This window comes from Trachurus japonicus, chromosome 5 (genome assembly GCF_045865225.1).
Source record: "Trachurus japonicus isolate A0001 chromosome 5, Traja_1.0".
Lineage (NCBI taxonomy): Eukaryota > Metazoa > Chordata > Actinopteri > Carangiformes > Carangidae > Trachurus > Trachurus japonicus.
The window spans coordinates 6,330,878-6,347,154 of NC_140911.1; the positions used below are offsets into that span (position 1 = coordinate 6,330,878).

At 39.9% G+C, this 16,277-nt stretch overlaps 1 protein-coding gene across 1 annotated transcript in view; it reads right to left on the reverse strand.

Moving 5' to 3' along the window:
• mapkapk2a (MAPK activated protein kinase 2a) overlaps window positions 1–7,530 on the reverse strand; it is a 29,688-nt gene extending 22,158 nt beyond the window's left edge. Inside the window, exon 1 of the mRNA XM_085775811.1 lies at window positions 6,628–7,530. Within this exon, the coding sequence (XP_085631937.1) occupies window positions 6,628–6,894 (267 nt within the window). The 5' untranslated portion in view covers window positions 6,895–7,530. The remainder of the gene's footprint in view (window positions 1–6,627) is intronic.
• Between the last annotated feature and the right edge of the window lie 8,747 nt (window positions 7,531–16,277).

The following is a 16,277-nucleotide window of genomic DNA, read 5'->3' on the forward strand; positions in this document are numbered from 1 at the left end:
CGCGTCAAAAGGTGGAGCTCCAGTCGACCAAGTTGCCAGAAATCAAACTCTGTGGTGTTTAAAAAATGTGACGTTAAACACACTTTCGTCTATGAGATAAAGATTTACAATTACAGTTCCATTAAGCAGGAACTGGTCCAAAACCCAAAGATCTCACATAAAAGTTCAGAAGATGACATTAAATCCATTTATCCAAATAATTGCCCATTGATTTAACTGATCAACCAATTACAACCACTAAATTCTAGGGATGCACCAATCCTGCTTTCTCAGCCCCAATGCAATACTGATACCTGGTCTATCAGCCAATAGCCAATACCAATCCGATGCCACTGTTAAACCGTATACCATCCGATATGGAGGAGAGTGAAGGCATCACGCTTGACTTAAATTACTTAGCTGTGTGATGTAGTAGCACACATCACAAAGATAGAATACAAGTGAATATGGATAAGCCCCATTATCCCACACCCGATCCAGCTATTTAGTCCATTCCTGGGTCGCTGTCCGATAATATTGGATCTGTGCATCCCCACTTTAAATTCACAATGGTATTTTTCCAGGCAGTGCTGTCAAGGGCATTTTCACACCTGAAAGTCCCAACCAAGGTCCGAACCGAGGTCTGTGTTCTGTTACATTGTATAGTATACATTTAGTCCTGTTGGTTTTGGTTTCACTCTGCAAATGGAATAACAGACTTTACAAGACAAACCTGTTGGACGCATCATCTCCCTATGTTCTTCCGTGGATCATTTTGTTTTGGTTTCGTTGCATTGTTAAGCCGGCCGGCCGGCATCTGAAATCAGTGACACTTCCTGTTTACAGAAAATGAATCGAGCGAGCCATCTTTTTCCTTGTTGTAATACTTTTGTGACCAGATTTCACTCAAGCACCTAATTTCCTCCTTTTGTCATATAGAACATCTCTGATTTTGTTTTGTTTACGCTGCTAGGCTAGTTTTGTTTTGCCGAGTCAGCTGGTTCACGTGACGTAACTTCCTGTACCGTAAATCGTCATTGATACGACGGTCCGAACCATACAAAAAGTTGTTTTCACACTGCAAAAGGTACGAACCTTGGTTGGACCACCTCTTTTGGTCGGACCAAATTATGGTACTTTGTTGTGGACTGTAGTCCGCGGCACCTTTACCACCTGGAATTTAGGTTTGGATCAAACTGAAAAGTCCAAAAGTCCAGACCAAACGAGATAGGTGTGAAAACGCCCTCAGAGAGAAAGTTCTGGGTTTAAATCAGGTCTTAGTGGAGGTTGCATGTTTTACCAAGGTGCCAGTGTGGGTTTCCTCTCCGGTTTCTCCGGCCTCCTTCCACAGTGCAAAGACATGTTGCATGTTAGGTTGGTTGATTGGTGACTTTAAATCACCCGTGGGTGTCAACATGAGTGTGTGAGGTGGTTGAACTCTGCATGTCGACCCAACGTCAGCTGGGAGTGACGGCAGCTCCCCTGCAATCCTATATGGATAAGTGATACAGCCGATGTATGCATGGATGGATAGACGGTGTTTTCCTCAACTCTTTATAAATATATTTTGGTAAATATATTACAATATAAATGATATAGACTGTGTTACAGTAGCAATATTGATACTTCTAGATAAAACTGTTGTTTCTAACGTCCTGATAAATAGCCATACCTCCAACCACCTACAACAGCTTGTACCTATGATGAATTGAGGGGGTTATGTAATGAAACGCTGACGACATTTTCTCACCATCAACACTTCTTGTCAGAGTGCGACTATGAATATAGCGCGGCTGACCTGTGACACCTCAAGTCACAGACCACAAAGCCGGGGCAAAACATTTTCCACGAGGCAAAAATCAATGATCATATGACAGGACGGAAACTTTGCTTCCGCTCGAGCAGCTAATCAACAGCATGGTGGAAAATGAGTAAGCCCTCTTCCTCCTCCAATGACCAAGAGATTTCAAAGAGATGCCACTCTGCGTTGTTTCTCCTCTTCTTTCAAAGAGAGCCACCACCACCACCACACACAACCTCTTCCTTCCTCTCTCTCCCTCCCTGCTTTTCCTTCCTTTCTCTCACCGTCGTCTCATGATTGACGAACAGCCCGGGTGCTTCACACGCATCATCTGCATGAATCTTTAATTCACATGACAGCCTGACTGCAAAACATCTCAGAGGATTTACAGGGTGTGGGGGTGTTAAAGAAAGGACACCGCTTTTTAAATACACAATTAAAGTGGTGTCTGGATTCGTAGACGACAACAGACCAAGAGGAAAGTTCAGCAATCCAAACCCCATAAACAGAAAGGGGGGAAAAATGGCCAGTGGTTCCAGTTCCCCTTTTCTCAGCCAACCCTTGACAGGTGTGTTTACTTCACCATAGTGACTTGCACCGTCTTTCCAAATTTCAGGAAGCGCAACTTCAACGACTCGCAGAATGTGGCCAAAACATTTAGTCACTGTGCGGATGGTTACATCATCTTAACGATGCAGTTGCTGCTGCTGAACTCCTTTTCCAGATGAGGAAACACTAAACTTAAAGGAGTCGGTGGTCAACAAAACGCTGTTGCATAAAAACAGAAATCTTTTTGGTGGTGTTGGTGAGACACACTCAATACAATGTCTTGGTCTGGTGACCATGTTCACGTCCAATAGGAAAGAAAATGTTTTTTCCAGAGTTGTGCAAACAGTGACCTTCCACATCATGTAAACAAGAGACTCTGATTCTTTCATTACAAAAAAAGATGGAGAGAGAAATTTAGTTAATTAAATCAAACCAAATCATATTAATGCAGAGTTGGATTAAAACTGAAAGTCAAACTGAAAGTTGACGGATCATAGGATTCAAACACATGTGGGGTTAAAAAAAAAGAGAGATATGTTTGTAGAGGACACTGCCAGCCTTTCTCAGAAAAAATAAATCTCATACAGTCATATTTAAGTCCCACCCAAAAACAAAAAAAAAATTCCAAAGGCCTGAAAAAACCTGATTATTTCACTGCTCCCTTTCTCATCAATAACTTTAATAAGTTAGAAATTAATTCCAAACACTGATCAGCCTTTGCAGCAGCAGCGGCGTAATGCAACAATATTTGGCACCATTAGTGTGTGGGGCGTTCAAGTGCAGCTTGCAGACAGGAAACCTTCCTTGTAACGTGAACTCTATGATTCTATTACTGTTTTTTGGCTGAGACATTCCTAAGTTGTAAAATCATGCAGTGTTTTGGCATGTGGTCTTCTTTCAAAACTAATGGCTGGACTGGATTTTTATGAAATAACTTCCTCCTCCTGCCCATGTGGTGTAGTTAAAGGCGACTGAGCTGCAGCCCTTTAGTAAAAAAAAGGGGGAAAAAATCAGCGTGGTTTATGACGGTCAGAATCTGTCCCATATCTGTCCTGATTGCTCCCAATAACCTGGTTTTCTTGTGCATATAAATTTAGTCCACTGTAAGATGATACCTGCAGATGCTTCACAGCCTTTAAGAGTATGACTGCAGCAGGCAGACCAATCAACAGAGAGGAACATACAGCAGCTGTCTCCTTCAAGTAGAAGCTATTGATTTGACACGCAAAAAGTATTATAATTTAGTCAATTATTATTTTGAGGGGACTTTAACGTTTCTCTGCAACCGTCTCTCGTAGCTGCATTGTTAGCGTAAAGTGTCATCCCAGACACAGGTGAGAAAGTTGCGCAAGGTGATGTCACCTTGGGGCTAAGGCTGGCAGGTTCCTAGTGCTGCTGGCACCTAGTGCAACCCTAATGAATAGAAAAGATGAGACAGAGCTGACTCAGCTGACGTCAATGAAGGGAACACGAAAGGGCATTAGTTCATTAGTTCATTCAGTGAAGACATCGATGTGTTGGCCTCCAGTCTGTTAGAAGGAGTGTTACAGGTTTTGAGAGTACGGAGCGATCGGAGGGAACTGATTGAAGCATCCAGGTACCTTAGTGGCGTTTAAAATTGAGTGTCTATTAGTACACGTGTGCATTCACAGGTGCTGTTTGTGCTCAAATTATATTATTACATTTTCAGTGACTGTATGCCATGGTATTTTCACTATCATGATAGAATTGTGATAGTTTTTTAAAGAGACCCCGAGAAGTTTGCTTTTGGTTATAAAAGAGTCTCATATTAATGTGAATGAATCTACGTTACCCACACTTATTAATGGGTCCATTTTCAATAAATATATCGTTTTGTCTTTATAGTTACTTTGATATTATTATTTAGTGGTGGACTCGCCCAGCGTTTCCTGGTTTCCTGGACGCAGCCCGGCGGGTCATGGGAATAACGCCACCGGATCGCTATTTGGCATCGTTTATGGTCAGAACTACTACGGTATCTGATCGTCTTTGAACCTCCGACTTTCATTCTTGATTAATGAAAACATTCTTGGCAAATGCTCTCGCTTTCATCCGCGTTGTGCCGGTCCAAGAATTTTACCGTGCGCGCGGAGGCTCATGGGAAATGTAGTGTGAGAACACTTCCGCTTTCCGAAAGTCCTCGTAGTCCCTTTAATGGACCAATGTCTCCTCTGTCACTTTGCCCTGGTGTTTTCAGCAGCCATTTATTCTTTCATTTTTTGGACATTCAATTCAATCTCTATGAGGCAGGAGCGAGAATAATATTGAGGTTGAGCTGCACACATCTACAGTTATTCGTTTGTTTATAAAAAAAGACCTGTCTCCATAAGCATAGGTTGTTTTTTTTACAATAATTACTGAGAAGTGCACTAAAGCAGCACTCGGCTCCTGTGAGTAGGTCGTTATGTGATTTAGCAGAGATTACACTTTTTAATCACAGTTGCTTGTAGTTAATTACTCTTCGTTTAAAATTACAGTGTCGTAGTCATTATAATTGTTGTTGCCTTTGCGTGTCAACTCTAAGTGTTTGCTAATCGCACTACCATTGTAAACACTCAGTAATGCTATATGCGATATAATTCATTTATACATCATTTCAAATGATATAGAAACTCAAGGAGCATTACTCAGTATGTGGATTCTTATTAATTTCCCTGCTTTATTCCTGCACTGGAGTTGGAAAACAACCACAGAAAAGCTTCCCTCATAACACATCCACATCTATTTGCAATTAAAAATGAATGATATAACACACACAAGCTGCAACCTTCTAACATGTGGTGTGTATTGTTTATTGTAGATGGTTTGCTAGGTTTAACCCTGCCTCTATATGGCGTACCAACATGGAAACACATGGCTTACCATGATGCCAGATAGGTTTGGGTAGAAGGTTTGGGTAGAAGTGCAGGGTACTCTACATTTTATATTTCTCTCACACACACACAGATAAACACACTCTTATGCAGAGTGCTGTGACCCAGTTACTTCAGCTGAATTTCATTTTGAGCCACCACACAGGATGCTCCTAGGCTGTGATTCACTTGGGGAAGCTTTTATTTAACAGTCATTTGACCAAAGTTTACACAATGATCCTCTCTATCATGATAACCTTTTCATAAAAATTAGAAAAAAAAATCATGCAGTTAGTAAGTAACACACAAGGCCTCAACAGGGTCACGTTTTATGTCATCAGTCTATGGTTAACTAATGTGATACTTCTGCTTTATCAATCATTGACCGGCAGCGAGTGCGAGGTCTACAGGTAGGTCCTGTGCCAGCCAGACTTCAGGCTGTACACAGGTTAACGTGGAGCACTTTAATCTTAATTTATATTCAAATCACCGAGGGCTGTGTCCATTCACCACTATTTGCCTACTGTAGTTTTATCTCATGAGAGTGACTGGCTATGGACATTAATTACATCACGTGATGCAGAGAGGCTTGAGCAATCTGCGACTCAGCCTGCAGAGCAACACACAGTCATAGTGAGATGGTCGCATACCTGTTGTGAATTAATACACTGATTGCGTTTTAAAATACCCGCTTTGTGTCAAAATCAAGTGAGTTCAAACTACAATTCCCGAGAAGCAAACATGCAGGTTGTTTTTCTTGGATAGCGTAGTAATAAACACTGTAAAATGTGAGTAAACCACCCTAAGACAATAACTCAAAACATGACAGTAACCTTTGATCTGTCAATCAATCAATAAAAGTGAAAATAAAGACAATAACATCTCCCAAAAGCTGTCAATAAGGTTGTTTTGAGTGGCCCAAACAAGCTAAAAGTACTATAGGAAGAGAAAGTCACATGTAAAAAGGCTGAATGACTGGCAATTTTTAAAATGAATGAAAGATTTGAATTTGAAAGTAACACTGCATTAACAAAATGATTATTCTGGTCTGTTTTTCCTGTATATTCACTTTACAGATAGTGTTTATTACATCCAACCGCTAACGACAAGCTACAGGTTCATTTTCTATCCCTCAACTCTATTTATTTTGGGGGGTTTTTGTCTGAAAGCTGAGTTTGAAAGCATAGTTTGAGTAGTGTTGCTGTCATTTCCAGTGGTGACAGATCCACAAACAAAACCTCAACTGGAAAACTGTCTATTTAGAGAAAACAAAAAAGTAGTGGTGCCATCATGACTTCCTGTCTATAAGCCTCTGTTCCGCAGTCAGCCAGTGGCTTGACTTGACTTGACAGCCTTTGACCTCTGCCTAGGATTAATCTCTAAAATATCTGTCACATTCACATTCACATTTACAATATCACCCACCTTTAGTGCGTACTTGTCCCCGGTCTTCTTCTGGAAGATCTCCAGCACCTTGCCATTGATGCCCAGCCCCAGCACCTGGCTGGTTACCTTGTAGTCGTCCGTGATGGCGTTTTTCTTGATCTGTAAACTGGGTCTGGGGTTGGCGAAGAAGGCGAGGAACTGGCCCGAGGGGTTCTGCTGCTGCTGCTGCCCGGCCGGGTTCTGCTGCTGCTGCTGCTGCTCGGCCGTGTTGCTGCCGGGAAACAGCGGCTGTGCGTTGGACAACATGCTGGCTGTTGAACGGTCTCTGTTTGAACGGTGGTAATAGTCCTCCTCTTGGCTTTTTCCCCCCCTCGTCACACACACAGACACAAGCTGGGTCTTTCTGCTGCTGGTGGTGGGTGTTGGTGGGGTTAGCTGGCCTTTGACAAACTCCTCAGCCAGGCACAGTTAGTGGTATTTATGTTTTGTTTATTATTTTTCTAGCCGTTACTTGGTTAACAAGTCACTTAGTTAGCCGTTGAAGCTAATGCTAAATTAGCTCGCACTTAGCATGCTACGGCTCGAGCCTATTCCGAACGCTGTGATTCTCGGCTAACAACTCAGCTAGCGGTTAGCTTTAGCTTTAGCTTATCCATCTCCGGTGTGTGTGTCCGCCGCCGCCGCCACTGCCGCCGTCCACCACCACCACCGGATCCTCAAAGAGCACTTCAGGAACTTTTTCCCTAAAACATCCCATAAATCGGCGACAGGACCGGCTTTTTTTTTTTTAAACGAGGTGACACGATAGCGGTAAAACAAAAACAACAACAAACAAAAAAAACACGACCACCAAACGAAAAGACAAACAACAGACGGGTTTGGTTTGGAGGAGGGAGAGAGAGGAAAAGAAAAAAAAAACTCCGAGACCAGTCAGTGTAGCACTAGCCGCACCGCACCGCACGCCGCCGAAGTGAGTTGAGTCCCCGGACAGAGAGACAGAGAGACAGACAGAGAGACACCCAGCCGGAGCAGGTTTTACTGCTGACGTCAGCCGGGGGCTTTTTGTCCGCTTAAAGGAGAAGTTGCTGCGAGTGAAAAGATTTGGGAGTGATCTTGAGTTTCACTTTTTCAATACTAGGTAGGTAGGCTTAAGGCTACTGCTAAACCTTTCTTCTTTATTAACCTTAAGATATTATTTGCTACTTTGTTAATCCAGAAGAACACCCGATGAAACAAAAATGTGCTAGATCAATACCTACACTCCTCCTTTTCTAATGGAACTACACTCTCTGTTTCAATTTGATGAACAGAAAAAAAGGACAACACATTAGGCTACTGAGTCACTATGAAAAGTTTTATTCTTTATCCCTTTCGTACCCATCTTTGACTTATTAACTTACCTTTTCTTTAGGGTTACAGGGTTAATTAACAATTTGGGTTAATGTTAACAATATTTTTTGTAATGATCTATTATTATACACTAACTATTTGTGTTTTTTGACATGCTGTTCTGCAACATGGGTCTTATTTATAATATAATAAAATATAAATAATATTATATATATATATATATATATATATATATATATATATATATATATATATATATATATATATATATTGGTTCTGTATATTATACTTCCTCAATATAAATAAGAAAAGTGACAAAAAATAGGAGAAATAACGAGTTCGCTACACTGAATTTGACAAGAAACTAAATTCCTAGTTTTACTTGATTAATTTGTTAATTATTTTATCCAAATTCTACATAGGCTACAAAAATCTAAATTTTCAGGCAAGAAGCCAAATTTTCTGGAACTGTCTGCATAAGTTAAACAATATATCTCCTCTATATGTGATTGTGAAAATAAAATAAAAAGCTGTTAAAACATATGATCTTTTTAAGCTTTACAAAACATTCATTGTTTTTTTTTCTCTTTATGTTGTTGTCACCCAAGTATAGTTAGGCTGACGTTGTCACTGCTTGAGTGTGTGCGTGATCAAAGATCAAGATCAAATCAAAGATCATCAAAGCTCTGAGACTGATAACAAATAATGCACTTTTTGTGAAAACTGAATCAGAAAATATCATACATTTATATATATATATTTATGTTTTTTAAATAAATGTTCATTTTGTATTTCTTTTTGGAAGGACTTTGGAAGGACAAATGTTAACAAAATACAGTTAAGCAGGATAATTTGAGACAAAGACATTATTTGGGGTTTTTTTCTCTCAAAGTAATAAACGCAACATTGTTAACCTTTTTTTTATTAGGGAAAAATTCACATCCACAAAGCGTTGTCCAAAACAACCCCATTATTTATTGAACTGAAACTTTATTTTGAGTCTCCCAACAGCTCCTACCACAGAAACGTGCAATCAAAAGTAGGCTGAATTGATAATAAAAGAATAAAAACATAAAACATATTGGTAAAGCACCAGCGTGTGCAAACAGTCAATTTATAGTGTACACAGTGTGTATACTGCAGCAGTCCGGTTTCAGCACAATGTAGTGGTGCTAGTAAGTAAATTGATAAATAAATAAAAACATGATTTTGCAAAGTGCTTTGACAAAAAAAGAAAGAGGGAAAAAAAACAGGAACACAAAGAAAAAGAAAACAAAAGCAAAGACAGGTGCTGTAAAACCATAAAATACAGAGCAACAACAAATGCCGGCTGAGAGGAACCAAAATAAGAAGTAAAGAAACAGTTGAATGAGATAAAGGTCATAATAAACGGGATGTAGAGTCTATACAAGATAAAGAGAGCTGGGAAGAGATTAAAGAAAGGGTTGGAACAAGTGAAAAAAAATAGTAAAGCTGCATTTTGTTTCCAAGAATAACACATAAGCGCCACCACACACACACAGTAAACAATGTATTATTGCCTCATTGAGGAATTAGACCGTTAAACTATTCCATAGTTTCTGAATGGAGGATTTTATGGTCATGTGGCAAAACAGGAACTAGTAGTGACGCACGTGGTGCACTATAGCATGCCCCTTCCTTAACGATATAACATTATAGAAGTATGTAAGAGGCTCCTTTTTGATCTGCCTTCTCTCCCAAAGTGCATCTTCCATGGATGTGACAACCAACTGAGTCGAACCGAGTCCAACCATCTCCCTCCACCTGTTGCTCGTGCACCACAGGAAAAAATAACTCATCTGTAGCAGACTGAGAGGAACAAGGTCACTGGTTCCTCTGGTCCAGAATCTGAATCTGACTCTGGCTCTGACTCTCGCAGCTTGAACATTTATGGGTGAGTTTTGCAGAACTAACATATTTCTCTGCTGAACAGGATCTTTAGAAAGGGGAAGGAAGGCGGGAAGGAAGGAAGGACTGTATTATTGTAAACCATTCATACGTATGTAACACATTCAACACCCATACTTGTTGGTATTTGAATTTCTGCTTCATGTTGTATGTTATTGTTATTATGTTATTGTAAGATTGAGCTCCTCTGCCTTACATTAGTGTTTTCTTTTCATGCCATTTCATGTTCATACATTTCTCATTCATTAGTTTATTTTAACTCTACATTAAACTCATTTACCATTTAGGCCCAAGACAAAAGAAAGAGCAATGTTGAGTTTGTACAAAAAAGTTAGGAAATACAAACAAATATAATAAAGAACAACAACAATAAAAGTCAAAAGTCAAATCAGAGTTTTATTGACAATGAGTCATTTAACCTACAAGGAATTTGACTTATAGTGCAAAACACAAGAAAGTTAAAGGGATACCTCACCCAAAATCGATAATTCACCAATCAGCTGTACTCACCGTCATGCCAAGGAAGGGTTTGGAGAACTTTCAAAACGCTTTAGGAGTTCCAGGGGGGGGTCTGGCTGGAAACAGATTTTCATATAATGGCGGCGGATAGAGTTCACTTTTGAATGGTCCAAAACACACACTATGATACCTCCATACTGCTCGTCCATACTGACCCAAGTGTCCCGAAGCCGCCACATGAAAAAGTTGTTCAGAAAAAAATAATGTGATCTCTGTTTTTATCCTTGTTGTAGCAGTAGCTCCTAGTGGCTGCGCAAGATTTGCTGCAAGATGTTCTTCCATGTTTACATCAAACATCCAATGGTTTGCAACGACAAACGAACATCTCGCAGCAAATCTCGCACAAACATCAACAGAGCCACTGGGAGCTACAGTACCGCTACACTTGACTTAAGCCCGTAGCTCCTCTTGGGTGCATAGGCCGTCAACGACTGTCCTCCACTTCACACGGTTTCTTGGCAGTTCTTTCGAGGTCACCCCAGTTGAGCCCACTCCCTGACATTTCTGCCTCAACACTTCTTCTCCAGCTGTTCCTGGGGCGACCTCGTTTCCTTTTCCCTTGGGGGTTCCATTGCAGGGCTTGTCGGGTTACGTTTGTGGCAGGTTTTCTCAGGGTGTGGCCAATCCAGCTCCACTTTCTCCTTCAAATTTGTAAGTCAATGGGATCCTGGCTTGTTCTTTTCCACAGGTCCACATTGCTCACTTTGTCTCTCCACCAGATGTGCATGTATTCTCCTGAGGCAGGTGTTGATGAATGTTTGCAGCCTGCGTATTGTGTGTTTTGTTGTCTTCCAAGTCTCAGATCCATACAGCATCACTTGTTTTACATTGGAGTTGAAGATGCGTATTTTGGTGTTTGCTGAGATGTTTTTGGAGCTCCAGATCTTCCTGAGTATGTTGAACACCACTCTTGCCTCATTGATTCTGCTCTTTATGTCAGCATCTGTCTATGTAAATAGGGTTGCTGGTTTTGGAGTGGATCTTGATGACCTGTGTTTTTGCTGTATTGGGTTGGCTACTAGGCAAGGCAAGGCAAGGCAATTTTATTTGTATAGCCTGTTTTTACAAACTGTTTGTCTCAAAGGGCTTTACATGGCATCATAACAACATCCTCTGCCCTTAGACCCTCACATTGATTGAGGAAAAACTCCATAGAAAACCCTTTTAACAGGGAAAAATCGGAGAAACCTCAGGGTGAGCAACAGAGGAGGGACAACAAGGCTAAAAACAGAGATCAAATACATTTTTTCCAAACAACTCTTTCATGTCACGGCTTCAGGACACTTGGGTCAGTATAGACGAGCAGTATGGAGGTATCTGGATGTTTCATAGTGTGTGTTTTGGGTGAAGTATCCCTTTAAATACATACATAGTTAGAGATAGCTGAATATATAAGTTCATACATAACCACAAAACACAAATAACAACAAAATAAAGAAAAAACAATTTTAAAGTAATCACTTTGGCCTCTCGTCAATTGTGATGTGCATTTCTCACTATAACAATCAATCATGAAAATAACCAGCAAATTTACACATATTGAAAGTCGTAAGCATAGTTAATACCTCAATTTCCACCATTAAAAGTAAAAACTAGTTATATAATGAACTATCATTAAAATCACAGGGACCATTTTCTACTTTCACCCTGGTACTTTGACTTGATATCCTCATTATATAGTCAGAACACAATTAGTGCTTTTAAAGGAGCTGAATACTTTCTCTATAGTATATCACCCTGAAGGCCGCAAGAGACGGAAATCCAATTTATCACCGTGGAGACTTGAAGTCTCTCTATAAACCTCTCTACTGCTCTGAAGAGCTCCACTTGCAGTGATTTGATAATGGAGGGGAAGGGAATTTAAAAAAAGAGAGAAATAGATCCTGTGAGCTACAGTGATTTTCCAGAGAATTTATTCACTTTCTTTCCAGTTTAGTGACAGTGCTGACAGCCCAAAAGGTCAACACATACCAGAATATCTGTCCTAAAAGAAAAGGCTCATGCATGTGTGTGTTTTACCTGATTAAAGCTCCAAATTACCATGCAGAAAAACCAAAGATTTGACCTCAGTGTAGCCAGCCTTGTCAAATTCTAGCTCGTTGTCTCATTAGCAAATTGCTTAAAGCATTTTAAATTAGGAGCATTTAAACTTTCAATGTACTGTCATCTGTGTTCAAGTCATTATAGCCGACTCAATCAATCTGCACTCGAGTCAGAGCTGAAGGTTTCAGTCTGGTTTCTACAAACAGCATTCCACGAAAACTGCATTACTGAAAGTCTCTGGTGACATTAAGGTGTCAGCTGACTCTGGAGGGAGAACCACAGCTCTGGTTTTGTTGGACCTTTGATCTGCCTTTGATACTGATGATCACAGTATTGTGATTAACAGACTCTATGGAGATCAGATCAGGATGTCTGGTTCGCTCTCAAAATAGTTTTCATCCTACCTTTCTGGCGAGTCAGATCATGTCTGGAGCTACAGAGCTGTCATGTGGGGAACCTCAGGGTTCTGTCCCGGGACTTGTTCTGTTTCTCCGTCTGTGTACTAATGACTGTGAATGGGACCATCAGGAAAACATGTTAAGACACTTTTTAAAAGACGCCCAAATACCCGTTTAAATACCTGTCACAGCAGCACTTTACTCCTCAACCACTGAGCTGACATATTTTCTACACAAGCACACACACACGCACACACTGTATTATGCTGCCGCTTTAGTGAATCGGAAAGATAAGCACTAAAAATATTCAAGAATTTCAGAGTTTTACGTAAGTGGCAGTGTGCTGTGCAGATAACACACTGATCAGATCAATATAGCTTTAGTGAATCTAAGTTCAAGCTATCAGTTATAACATTGTTATCATCACCACTGAATAAAACCTGAATAAAAAATAAATTAAAGTAAATGTTCATCTTTAAATGAGGTAGACCTACTTTATAAAATGTAAATTATCATGTGCATCATCAATGGTTTTAATGCATTTCAGTGCTGGACAAAGACACAAGCACAAAAATCAAAGTAAAGTCCGCACACACCAGGAACTACTTCTAAGGGTGCATTTTAATATTTGTTTACAACATGTATGTGTGTGTGTGACGTTTCAGACACTCGTTCTTTTTTATTTTATTTTTATTTGACCAGGTAAGTCAGTCGAGAACCAGTTCTCATTTGCAATGATGACCTGGGCCAGAGGCAACAATAATAACACTGAAAATTGGAAAACATGTAGCATCAGACATCAAGCAATTTGGAAACACACCTCCATCTCTATATTCATATACAGACACATGGTCTGTCACCTGACTGGTCATGTTATTGACAATATGCCGAAAACAAATGGTGCCGGAAAAACAATTGTAGCAGAAAAAATATATCATATAGAAGCTACATGCAGATATACACACAACTCATTTATACAAGGGCATTATACTGAAAATAATCTTATACATACAGACATAACATTGGTATCAATACTTATTATCTTCTTCACTACTTTTCTACTTTCTTTATATTCTTTATATTCTGACACACCTTGAATATCACACAAGAATCAGGTGAACACAGCTCATAATGTTATGTAATATCAAGGGGGGAATTGTATGTGTAAAAGGAATTATATATAACATGCCACCACCTACTGGAACAATGTAAACCAACATGGAAGAAAAAAAACTGTAGTAGGACCCTTGACACAGAGCATAATACAACTCAGAAAAAGTGCTTTAACATGGACAAAGCTAACATGGTTAAAAAAAACGGCCTCAAATCAAATCCTACATTTCAATGTAATCTTATCTCACACCTGATAATTGTGTTGTTCACTCACTGACTGAATCCATGTGGAAGTTAAATGCAGTGTCTCTTCTAACCACTAGATGGCAGAGCAGGCTACATTTTTATCAGACCAGTAGTTATCTATACCTTCAGTAACACCAGAGTGTAATGAGTGCTTTTAAACACTTGTAGGGTTTTCCCACAGTGAACAACACAGTGTGAGTCACATAATCATAAAAGTGTCTGTCTGTCTGTGTCATCACTGACCATTTGTCTCACACTGTTGAAGCTACATTGATTTTTCCTGCTCCAACATCAAGCTTCAAACGCCTCATTCTCAATGAACGAAGTGGTGGTGACACAGTTTAAGAAACATTTGACCCTGTGTTGCCGTCGATAAGCCTTTATTGCCTTGATAGTGTTTAGGTTCCACTGCTGAAAATGTCTGAGTATGTAGGGCAACAACAACAACACAGTTGTGTGTGTGTGTGTGTGTGTAGGTCAAACTGCTGCCAGAAGAATCTGAAGGAAAAATGTGAAAAATGTCGGTAACCCTCATTTTACCCAACAATGCATATGCTTTGGTTTCTGCTGCTGCTGCTGCCGTCTGCTGAGCGGTGCACTGGGCTAACCCTCGGCTCATTTGTACAGTAGTTAATCACATTAACGTCCTCAGAGGGCGTCACAGTCACATCGTGGAGCGTTAAATGAAAAAATCACAGCATTAAGAGAACAAGTAAATGTCAAGTGTTGAGTTCACAGTACAAGGAAAATAAAGACATGTCATGATGACATTGTCACAGGCTCCCACTGTGCAACACCAGGGCTTGTGTAATACAATATATTAATAGGATGGAGGGGGCCAAGAAAGACCCCCCGGCCTGTCCACTGCAACACTTCCACCTTTGGGAAGACACTTCACTTTTCTCCCAGTTATATCATCCTGATCAAAATGAGTTCACTGTTTCATTCCTGGGATACAGATTATGTTTTTATTTTAATGTGGACTCTGTCCTCTGTCTCGTCTTATTTGACGTCCATGTGATGTTTATCTTAAATGACTAATGACTCCAGGAACTAACTCTGTTTATTACTAAGGGGAACTCAATGGAAATTTAGCGCTACAGTACACTTACATAGGCAGTTATGGGAAGAGTTTGATTGCTTGATTGTTTTATTTGCACAATTTAAAAGACTTCAAAAAGCAAAACAGATTGTGCAGGTGAGATTAAGTAAGACCAGTAAAAAGTAACAAAAAAGAAGGAAAAAGAAACACATCCATCCATACATTACAAATAATCACAAAAAATCCACAAATTAGATTATAGTTGAGTTAATTTGAGAGAGAGAGAGAGAGAGAGAGAGAGAGAGAGAGAGAGAGAGAGAGAGAGAGAGAGAGAGAGACTTTATTGATCCCAATGGGCAATTCAGTTTGCAGTTGCACCTAGCCATGGTGAATAAATACATAAATAGACAATGGACAATACAATACAACAACCAGCATGACATGAAAAGAGTCTCAGCAACACATTCAAATTGACATTCAACATTTTAAAGCCAGCGGAAATAAGCCAAAGATATGGTGTGCCCCGACACGCACACACATACACTTAAGCAAGTAAAAATAAAAAGGAGAAAAGAACCAAACTAACCTACCTACTCATAACAATCTTATTCAAAAGCCTGATAGAGGATGGGATAAATGTGTCTGTCATTATGAAGCAACAAAAGCTATAGCTTATCCTGACTTTTACTTCCAAGTATCTGTCAAGATCCAAAAATGCTACTCGCTAAAATTCCCACAATGCAATTTGATAGCATCCAATCTGAGCGGGCCGATAATATATCTCTGATGATGCCAATCATGACTTTAGAAAGCTCCTCCTGAGCAGCAGCAGCAGACGACGACGAGGACATTATATAACTGTTTCTGAATTTCGCATGACGCTTGTAAACCGATCTTGATGAGGAGCGCTCCTTTAATAACTTTTTTTTTTCTTTCTTAAAAAAATGTGACGTTACCGTTGCATCTCGTCCAGAATAGTTCAGGAGTCCATGTGTTGCAGAGCAGCAACAGCTGTCCTGTAAATAACATGAGAGAATGAGAAAGTATTC